This window comes from Delphinapterus leucas, chromosome 18, assembly GCF_059928025.1.
Source record: "Delphinapterus leucas isolate spDelLeu-1000000601 "Yukka" chromosome 18, BTC_Dleu_Yukka2, whole genome shotgun sequence".
In the NCBI taxonomy this organism is placed as follows: domain Eukaryota; kingdom Metazoa; phylum Chordata; class Mammalia; order Artiodactyla; family Monodontidae; genus Delphinapterus; species Delphinapterus leucas.
Genome location: NC_143146.1, coordinates 44,430,442 through 44,441,306, shown reverse-complemented (window position 1 = coordinate 44,441,306; position 10,865 = coordinate 44,430,442). Strand labels below are relative to the sequence as shown.

The 10,865-nt window shown below is 38.1% G+C and overlaps 1 protein-coding gene across 1 annotated transcript; it reads left to right on the top strand.

Annotated features, from left to right (window-relative positions):
- The first annotated feature begins 205 nt into the window (after window positions 1–205).
- LOC149746846 (centrosomal protein of 78 kDa-like) lies at window positions 206–1,927 on the top strand. Its single transcript, XM_089899289.1, has 2 exons — window positions 206–358; window positions 1,257–1,927. The coding sequence occupies exons 1-2, from the start codon at window positions 206–208 to the stop codon at window positions 1,818–1,820; spliced, it is 717 nt and encodes a 238-aa protein (XP_089755415.1). The 3' UTR covers window positions 1,821–1,927.
- Window positions 1,928–10,865: the final 8,938 nt, after the last annotated feature.

Genomic DNA, 10,865 nt, shown 5'->3' with positions numbered 1-10,865 from the left:
TGTGTCCTAGAGGATGAATCTGGGAAGGGCTGAGAATTTAGGGGAGAGAGAGGCTTGTAGTCTGGAGTAGGATGTTGGCTTTTAAGATTTTAGAAGTATTTCATGATTGTAGGTCTGGGGAAATCTAAACTGCTCTTATGTGATTATAATAACCTTTGTCTTTTCTCCTTTCCTCCTCTGGTCCAGGCTTGGGCAGCTGGCCACAATGGCTGGTATAGATCAGTCAGATTTTCATTTACTAGGTCATCCCCAGATGAATTCTACTGTTAGTAGTCCACGTAAAGAAGAAAAGAAGGCACTTGAAGAAGAAAAATCAGAATCAAAACAGGGTGCCCCAGGACAAATGCAAAATATCCAAGTAAGTGGACAGAACAGCACTTAATGATTCTAAGAGTGATTAGCAAAAAGGAAATGACCAAGTCAGGGAGAAAACAATAATGATCAGTCTCTAATAGTTCATATGCTCAGGAGCTAGAAGACTCTGGAATCCTTTCCAAATCTGAGATTAGTAAATGTGTGCCCATTTCATGATACTGTATTGTTGTAAATAAGGAGACTGGAAGCTCTTTAGAAAATTTATGAGTTAAAACAAACTATCCTTAACGAAGAAAGAAAACATTAGAGAAAATATTCCAGATTTTAAATTGTATAAATGTCTATTCTATTCATATTTTATCTAGGTTTCTATTTGTATGCAGTCAGCTTACAATGAAGGAACACTAATGAAGGTACACATACTGATATAACTTTTAAAATAAGTAATCCAGACATAGCTAATAGGTAACATATTATAGTGAATCACCTGGTTATGGGAATGGGAGGGGAAAACCTGTCAGCTTTTCCTCTAGCCTTACTTGGAGCCCCCATCAACCAATCTCAGACTGGTCTTGGGAACTGACAGCTTGAGAACACAGTCTGGTCACAAACTATATACTGTTTGCATGTGCCTGGAGGATAGAAAAGAAATTATCTTACAGAATAGGGTTTTATTTTTAGTGAGGGAAAGGAAATGGGTAATAACTACCCCAGTCACCAAAGTCTGAAAATGTAGCGGACATAGACTTGGATATAGCTAGGTTAAGCTGAGAATCACTTGGCAAGATATAATTAGAAAAAAACTGGCTCTGAAATCTTCTGGATATTGACTGTGTTAATAATAAGATTACAGAGTAACATTGAAGTTTTGAACTCTACTTTTTAATGGTTGGCTTTGTTCATCACTGAATTTTTGTCTTGTCTTTTGTTTTTCCCTACAGTTTCGGAAAATTACAGGTGATGCTAGGATTCCTTTGCCTCTTGACTCCTTCCGTGTCCCAGTGTCTACTCAGGAGGCCTTAGAAACTTCCAAAGACAACCTGGGGGTCCCAGTCACAGAGCAGCAGCAGGAGTCTTTTGAAGATTTCATTGTTAGAACATGTTCTCCTTCAGCAGACGTCATTTCTGGAACTGGAAGTCAAAGAAAAGAAGAGGAATTATCTAGAAATAGCAGGTCTTCTTCAGAGAAAATGAGCAAAGCAGGTGAATATACCAAAAAATACTCTGCTAAGAAACAACCTGGAAAGGACCTGCATTCCTGCTCTGACTCACCTGTAAAACAGAAAAGCAAAGGAATTGGGCAAAATAATTCTTTGGTTAATAAACCAATTAAAAGTGAGTCTTCGAAAAAACACATTTCTGTTAAGAAAGAGAGTAGAATAGTGACTGTTTCATCAAAGACAACTAAAAGTAAACTCAATCTACTAGAACATTCTGAAAGTGATACTCTTGGATCTGATTGTGTATTTCAAGAAAGCATCTATACTCTATCACGCCTAACATAGGTCTAAATCTTTTAAAATTATGTTTTTGCCTTCAAGTTTTAATAAATTACTTATGTTTTTATTATAGCATATGGTGTTTTCAGTTACTTGACTGGAAGCCATTAGAGAAAGATTTATCTATACTTTTTTATTATAATGAAAGTTTTGGTGTACTTTTCCTTGTGACACTTTGCACCATTCATTCAGCTAGTATTTACTGAGGGCTTCATATGTACAGTACTTTTCTGGGTGCTATTGCTTTCAGCAGTGAACAAAATAAAGCCTTTACTCTCCTGGAACTAGCACTGTGGTGGGAGAAAACATAAACAACAAAGCAGGGTAAGGGTAAAAAGAGATGGGAATAATAAATGGAATAGTTTTACCATTTGGTTAAATGTCAAACTATTATAAATCACATGGCCAGAAGACATTGATGTATTTCAATTCACAATAACCAAAGAGCCTCAAACATTTACCAAGGCCTTTAACCGTGTTTATGGATTACAGCAATGCTCTGAGGTAGGGAACTGTTACCATTCCCATTTATAGATGAGGAGTATGAGGAGACATTATGTGAGTTGCCCAGAATTACACAGCTATAAGTAAGTGGGAAGCTGCGATTTGACCCGAACCCATGCTCTTTTTTTTTTTTAAAATGTATGGACTTTATTATGTTTCATTTGTTTCTGATTTATGTGAATTTTTTCTTTAAAGATTTTTTCTGATGTCGACCATTTTTAAAGTGTTTATTGCATTTGTTACAGTATTGCTTCTGTTTTATATTTTGGTTTTTGGCCACAAGGCATGTGGGATATTAGCTCCCCGACCAGGGATCGAACCCTCACCCCCTCCATTGGAAGGTAAAGTCTTAACCAGTGGGCCACCAGGGAAGTTCCCCTTATGTGACTATTTTTCTGGCAATTTTTTTAAATTTTATTTTTTATTGATGTACAGTTGAATTACAGTGTTGTGTTAATTACTGCTGTACAGGAAAGTGACTCAGTTACACATTTATATACATTCTTTTTCATATTCTTTTCTATTACGGTTTATCACAGGATATAGAATATAGTTCCCTGTGCTCTACAGTAGGGCCTTTTTGTTTTTTAAAAATAAATACACTTTATAAAAAATAAATGTATTAATTAATTAATTAATTAATTTATGGCTGCATTGGGCCTTTGTTGCTGCATGCGGGCTTTCTCTAGTTGAGGTGCACTGGCTTCTCATTGTGGTGGCTTCTCTTGTTGCAGAGCACGGGCTCTAGGCGCCTGGACTTCAGTAGTTGTGGCATCGGGCTTAGTTGCTCTCTGGCATGTGGGATCTTCCTAGACCAGAGTTTGAACCTGTGTCCCCTGCATTGGCAGGCATATTCTTAACCACTGCACCACCAGGGAAGTCCCATGTAGGACCTTTTTGTTTATCCATCCTGTATATACACCACTTTGCATCTGCTAATCCCAAACTCCCAATCCAACCCTCTCCCACCCCCTCCCCCTTGGCAACCACCAGTCTATTCTCTATGTCCTTGGTTATGTTTCTGTTCACAGATAGGCAGAACCCAGGCTCTTAATTACTTTGTTATCCTGTATCCTTGTTGAGAAGAAGGGTTTAAGGAAGGCACCGAGAGAGAAGGCAGTGAGCACTGGAAGTGCAAAACAGTGGGGCCGTCAGAAAGCACACCTGTCTCCTTCCCCCATTGTGAGCCGAATTTTTAAACGGCAGTGTATGTAAGAGTATGTGATGACACATCTCTGGATTAAATTATGTCTCCCTGGTAAAACATGTACAGATAAGTCTTTAGTTCAATCAGAGTGAAAGGTGAGATCAGAGAATAGCTGGAGTGTCAGATTTCTTTTAGAAGGTCCTGCCTGATTGTTACTAAGAGGCCTACTACAGTACTAGTTAGTTCATTAGTCATGGATTGAGTGTTTGAGGAGTGAAACAATGAGCAAGATGTAGCGTTGGCCCTTTAGCAGTGGGGTGAGAGGGGAAGACGCACAGCAGATGTCTCATCCTGCACGTGACATGCTGTGACGGGCATATTCGGGGCGTTTGGTCAGTGTTTGTGGAAGAAGAGGGGGAGCTGTGAGGCAAAGAAAAGTCATTGAAAGAGGCAGTCCCTAAGCTAAGTCTTAAAGGACTCGTGAAAAACTGGTGAGTCAGCCGGTGAAGGGCAAGGACACTCAAGGCAGAGAGGACAGCGGAAGTCCAGAGCCGTGAGTGTGCGAGGGGTGTGTTACGGAGCCACAGGCACAGGCTCTGGAGGATCAGTGCAGTGTCCCCAGGCAGTGGCAAGTGCCCCTAACGGAGGCAGCGAGGAGGAGGAGAGCGGGTCTTAACCACCCATGTGAGTGGAGCTGATTTCCTCAGAAAACAGCTAAGAATGGAAAGGACAAGTTCAGGTGGCATTTTAGACCACTGATGTCAGTATGGATGAGGAATTTGAAGAAGCCTGGAGACAATTATGCCCCACTCTTCTGAGGAGCAGTGTTTTTTATTTTCAAGTGGGACTTTCACGCTGCCACCTCCTCTCCTGTCCCTACTGAAAGGTTTATAGGCTGGCAGAAGGGAGAACCTGGCTTAAGTAAAGTTAATCGGGTTTCTTTACCGTACAGCTCCTCGGGGCTGCTGTAGGCTAGTGTTCATTCTGGATCGTCACAGCAGGCGTATGGTACACAGCCATCCTCAAAGCTATTTGACTCTAGAGTCCTTTTTTAACAGAAGTGTCTAACAACTGGTTCCACCAAACAGCAATTTGGTAACCTCTAGACTAGGTAATAGCAAGAAGAAAGGGGTCTGAAATAAGGTACAGATGAAGGGAGGAAATAAGTTCTAATTGTATTTAGGAAATTACAAGCAAGACTTGATCTTAGGAAATAAGGAAGAAGTAGGAGGTGGAGGCTGAACCCCCATCTGTGTGACTAAGGTTGGGTGGTGGTATCATTGAGTTTGGAAATAGGGGATAAAGAACTGAATTGGGGAAAAGACTTTAGTTCTGGACATGTAGAATTTTAAAGCACCTGTAGAATTCAGGAGACAAACTGGTAGATAACTGGACATGCACACGAAGACATGGAAAGATAAAAATTTGAATGTCATCAGCACATATCAGCAGTCATTAAAATCATGAAAATGGATGAGATTTCAGAGAATTGTGAGTACTGACAACATTTAAGTAATAAGCAGAGAAAGAATTCTGGGAAGGAGAGAGGTGATAGAGTTTCAAGAAGGAGGAAGTAGATGACAGTGACATCCTTCAGAGAATGTGAGTGTCCATTGGATTTGGGCAGTTAGGTCCCCAGTGACCTTAGAGCAGTTCAGTGAAGTGGTGGACAAAAAGCCAGATGGCAATAAATTGAGGGTGTAGGGCTGCCTGTGGGGGCCAGGCGGAGCTGGTGAAGACAGTGGGAATAGGCTACTCTCAAGGAGCTTGGATGAAAAGAGAAAATAATTAGCAAAAAAGAATTTTTTAGAATGAGAAGGACTTATATTTTATATGTTGAAATGAAAGAACCAATAAAGGAGATCCTGAAGATGTAGATAATAATTTAGAGAATTGGGGAAACATGGACATATGAATAAGAAAAAAACCTTGCACAGTATATAAATATCACTTGTATCCTTCGAGTTGGATGGATACTGGTAAGTTTGGGAGGAAATAAAGGTAAGAAGAGATAGAAGTTAAATGAGTTTATACTGATAGCCTCAGTTTTCTTTGACACAGATTTTTCAGAGACACATATATACTCTTACATAATTACAGTTTTAAAATTCTTTCATAGTTGCATGTTTTATTAATCATGTCTGAGAAAAGTCATTGATTTTCATTTTGTACAGCATTATCTTGTAAGGACAAGATACAGTGACAACTTCCAAGCTTTTTGCATATCAGAGCTGAAATGGAAAGTATCTCCATAATTGAATTTTCACTTATTTGTAATAAGTTTATCCTTAGGAGGATACTTTCATAGTGTTTGATCACAGATGAGTTTGGGCATTGCTATCACTCAGTAATGTTAAGCATCTGTCAGGCTCTCTCCTATACTATATATTAATTTTTTCTCCGTGAAGCAAATATTTATTGACGGCCTGTGGGAATAAGATACACCTAGGTCCTCTTTCCTTGGTATATTCACACTCTGAAACTAAATTTCCAAGTCAGGCCATACTACGGCCTGGCATAATAAGTTTTCATCGTTAACAGTTTTTTTGTGTTTGTGGGTTTTTTTTGTTTTTATTGTTTTGAGGCAAGGATAAGACACTGTCTTAACACAGTAGTTGTCCATTCCTTAATAAGTCAAAGAAGACATTGATGAAGCATGGTATTTTGAATATCCTTTCCACAGAATAGGTAATGGGCCATCCTGAAACTCTGGTGAGATGCTTATCATTTTCAGATTTTGGAGTGGCTGAGAAAACCCTATTACACCTTGAATTATCACTAGAAACATGAATTCAGCCAAATAAAAACAGTGCCTCTGCCTACTGAGGTTGTCAATTTCCATCTCAACAAAAGTGAACATTTCTCCTTTAGTTTAAAGTCAAGAAAATCCCCTCTGTCCAGGATGCAATAATGGGGTGTACGAAAGAGGAAAACTGAAGCTATTCCCTCTTTACACCTGAACAGTGAATTCATTCTGATATCAAATATTTGTTATGATTCTGTTATGACCAGGTGCTTTATTGTTTAGAGATCAAGTTACTGTTCATTCTTGGTAAGTAAGAAAAATCCATGTTTTAGGACTCTGAATAGTAACTTTATATATTTTATATATATATTAAAAATATATATATTATATGTAATATATATTCCACCTATTCAACAAAATTGTAATTTTCATCATCTCTTACGATTGATGAACTGTATTCACCCTTTGGAAAGAGCTTACAGGGAATTAAAGTCTCCATATACTTTTTATATAAGACCATGGAAACCAAATTCTCAACTGGGAGCAAACTTAGGTTTTGCTATGAAGGTTTATGCTTGCCTGGCCTTAGAGCGGTAAGCCAAGAACTCAAGGTGGAGTTTTTTTCCTCTAAGTTACTTTCATTGATGCCACCGTGAAAAAATGTGGAGGGAGTATTTTTTGAAAGAGCTTTATCTCAGTAACCCTTTGAAAATGCTTCAGGGTACGGGGAACTTAACTGTCAAAATGTTCAAGCAACTCTTGTTGATTTAAGTGTAATTGATCAGGAGCAATACAGGAAGGAGCTGGGTACAAAACACAAAAGACCCGAGGCTATTTCATGTACTGTTTTTGGCTTATTGTACAAAACAGAGAAAGTCTCATACACTCACGCAGCCAAGGTCCCCTACTGTTCTCTCCTTTTAGTAAAAATAAAAGAGAGCTAGTTTCTGAATAGCAGCATTCTATCCTTAAGTGGTTACACAGTGATATTCTAACGGTCTGTGGAGCAGAGAATAATTCCGTGGCACCTCTGACCTCCAGTCACCGTGTTCTCTGTAACTTAGTCTTTCATGGCCAAGGACTATAATCATTATTTCGATTTATATTGAGCATCTCAAAATTGAAAGCATTCCATGGACAACAAAATAGGAAGTGATTTCATGAAGTGTTTTAGTATGGATAAAATAATAAAATATAAAAATACAAATCATCAGTAAAGCTTTTTCTTTCTGGAGAACTATATTCAGAAATTAATGTAAGCAACTAAGGTGCACATGTGTGTTTTTTCACCCATGATGTTTGTGTGTGTGTGTGTGTGTGTGTGTGCATTCCACTGGTACAGGAGACATGAAAAATAATATCAGATTTGCTACTATATGAAGTACTGCTTTCTCCCAAGAACTGTGTGCTCGCATGGTTCGTTCAGGAAGGTGAGTGCCCTACCACCATATCGCAGTCATATCTCATTACCTTCGGCAGGAATAATTTACACTTTAACCTTACATGCTGGCGTATTAAATTAGTATTACTCATCAGAGCTTGCATATTAATAAAACAAGCTGAATTAGCCACTGGAGAATCATATTTGGAAATTCAATGACAATTTTACATTTTTAATAAAGGCTCAGAAATATTATTGCAGAGCAGGTAGTACAGAAAACTGTGGTCAAATTTGACATTCATTAATAATTGAAGTGTGAAATGTGACAGGTGAAAATTGATTTATTTCCTCTAATATTTGGAAGAGTTCTAAAAGGTAAATAAAATGAGATAACAAGACATATCAAGTCTCACTGATTTCATTGATCACCTCCTCCCTACATATCACTCTTTCGCCTACCATGTTTTGAATAATTCAATGCCCATAGTCTTTCCAGTTCAGTGCATTATAAAACACACTCAAGCTGGGTTTCAATCATATTAGACTGAAAGCTGAACTTTTTATGAAGGATTATTTAAAACCAAATGCGTCTTGAGCCCAACAGCCTTTGAAACCAAACAATCCTGGGAGTTCAGTAGGGAAATGTCAACACTGTGGAGAACATTTAGATTCAGAAAATTCAGTAGTCCTATTTGATGTATGTTAACCGTATCAATATTAACAACCTTCTGCTTGATTTCAGCACTGATATGAGAGCTGAGTTACTACTGGTCTTGTATTTTAACTAGTTGTGAAAGCACTGAGAGAGTTGTTCTTGGGTTGAACTTGACCTGCCTCTGGGAATGCTCTCTGTTCTATCCATCTTGAAAAGCTTTATGCAAGTGCATTTCTCTGCCTTCCTTCTTCTCATCTACACCCCTTGGGAAAACGACAGATGCTCAAATATAGATGTGAACACTGCAGATGCTCTGTTTGGCAATGGCGTCTTTCAGCTTCCCAATAAAAAATTATATTGCTGACCACCCATTTGACTGAAAAGTGACTCATTTTACTGACAGATATCTGGCTTGAGATATCAAAAGAAATAGGTCATTTCAAATTTCCTTTTTAATTTTAAGTCATAGCTTTGTGTTGCAACACTACTTGTTCAAAATTTAGATCATGAAGGTACCTTCCTATGACCTCCAAATAATCAAAATGTTCTGCAATGGGCTATATAAAAAGCAAGCAGAAAATTCCTAATTATCAATATTTCTCTTGAGTCATATAGTTCTTGTCATTTCAAGGAAGAGAAACTCAAATGTAAAGTGTTACAATAGCCAAGCATACCAGCACTGTTATCTAACCATTCAGCAATCTTCTCTGCCAAGTCACTCTGAACCTTAGACTACTGAGAATGTGTTTTTAATTAATTTTTAAGGTTCTCCTCTTTTGAGTTAAAAAATGGTCACAATTTTATAAGTAAAATTAAAGAAAAAACACAAAATAGAACATCTGAGATATTTCCATTAGGCATTTTATATATATATATATATATATATATATACATAATTTTAATATATATACATATACAAATGCACTGGGATAAATCTCCATCTTCTGTGTCAGTCGGACATAGTTCCATTTTCTTAGGAATAGGGAACTCCTTTCACAATGGTAGTGAGGAATTTGGCTGGACCATCCTTCTTTTTTTTTTTTTTTAACATCTTTATTGGGGTATAATTGCTTTACAATGGTGTGTTAGTTTCTGCTTTATAACAAGTGATTCAGTTATACATATACATATGTTCCCATATCTCTTCCCTCTTGTGTCTCCCTCCCTCCCACCTTCCCTATCCCACCCCCCCAGGCGGTCACAAAGCACCGAGCCGATATCCCTGTGCCATGCGGCTGCTTCCCACTATCTATCTACCTTACGTTTGTTAGTGTGTATATGTCCATGACTCTCTCTCGCCCTGTCACAGCTCACCATTCCCCCTCCCCATATCCTCAAGCCCGTTCTCCAGTAGGTCTGTGTCTTTATTCCTGTCTTACCCCTAGGTTCTTCATGACATTTTTTTTCTCTTAAATTCCATATATATGTGTTAGCATACAGTATTTGTCTTTCTCTTTCTGACTTACTTCACTATGTATGACAGACTCTAGGTTTATCCACCTCATTACAAATAGCTCAATTTCGTTTCTTTTCATGGCTGAGTAATATTCCATTGTATATATGTGCCACATCTTCTTTATCCATTCATCCGATGATGGGCACTTAGGTTGTTTCCATCTCCGGGCTATTGTAAATAGAGCTGCAATGAACATTTTGATACATGACTCTTTTTGAATTTTGGTTTTCTCAGGGTATATGCCCAGTAGTGGGATTGCTGGGTCATCTGGTAGGTCTATTTGTAGTTTTTTAAGGAACCTCCATACTGTTCTCCATAGTGGCTGAACCAATTCACATTCCCACCAGCAGTACAAGAGTGTTCCCTTTTCTCCACACCCTATCCAGCATTTACTGTTTCTAGATTTTTTGATGATGGCCATTCTGACTGGTGTGAGATGATATCTCAATGTAGTTTTGATTTGCATTTCTCTAATGATTAATGATGTTGAGCATTCTTTCATGTGTTTGTTGGCATTCTGTATATCTTCTTTGGAGAAATGTCTATTTAGGTCTTCTGCCCATTTTTGGATTGGGTTGTTTGTTTTTTTGTTATTGAGCTGCATGAGCTGCTTGTAATTTGGAGATTAATCCTTTGTCAGTTGCTTCATTTGCAAATATTTTCTCCCATTCTGAGGGTTGTCTTTTGGTCTTCTTTATGGTTTCCTTTGCTGTGCAAAAGCTTTGAAGTTTCATTAGGTCCCATTTGTTTATTTTTGTTTTTATTTCCATTTCTCTAGGAGGTGGGTCAAAAAGGATCTTGCTGTGATTTATGTCATAGAGTGTTCTGCCTATGTTTTCCTCTAAGAGTTTGATAGTTTCTGGCCTTACATTTAGGTCTTTAATCCATTTTGAGCTTATTTTTGTGTATGGTGTTAGGGAGTGATCTAATCTCATACTTTTACATGTATCTGTCCAGTTTTCCCAGCACCACTTATTGAAGAGGCTGTCCTTTCTGCATTGTACATTCCTGCCACCTTTATCAAAGATAAGGTGTCCATATGTGCGTGGGTTTATCTCTGGGCTTTCTATCCTGTTCCATTGATCTATCTTTCTGTTTTTGTGCCAGTACCATACTGTCTAGATTACTGTAGCTTTGTAGTATAGTCTGAAGTCAGGGAGCC

What these genes read in the sequence shown, in the direction of transcription:
- LOC149746846 (XM_089899289.1), top strand. Translation starts at nt 206, where the DNA reads ATGGCTGGTATAGATCAGTCAGATTTTCATTTACTAGGTCATCCCCAG. An exon ending in GACAAATGCAAAATATCCAA is followed by an intron (nt 359 to 1,256) that starts GTAAGTGGACAG and finishes TTTTCCCTACAG; the next exon opens with TTTCGGAAAATTACAGGTGA.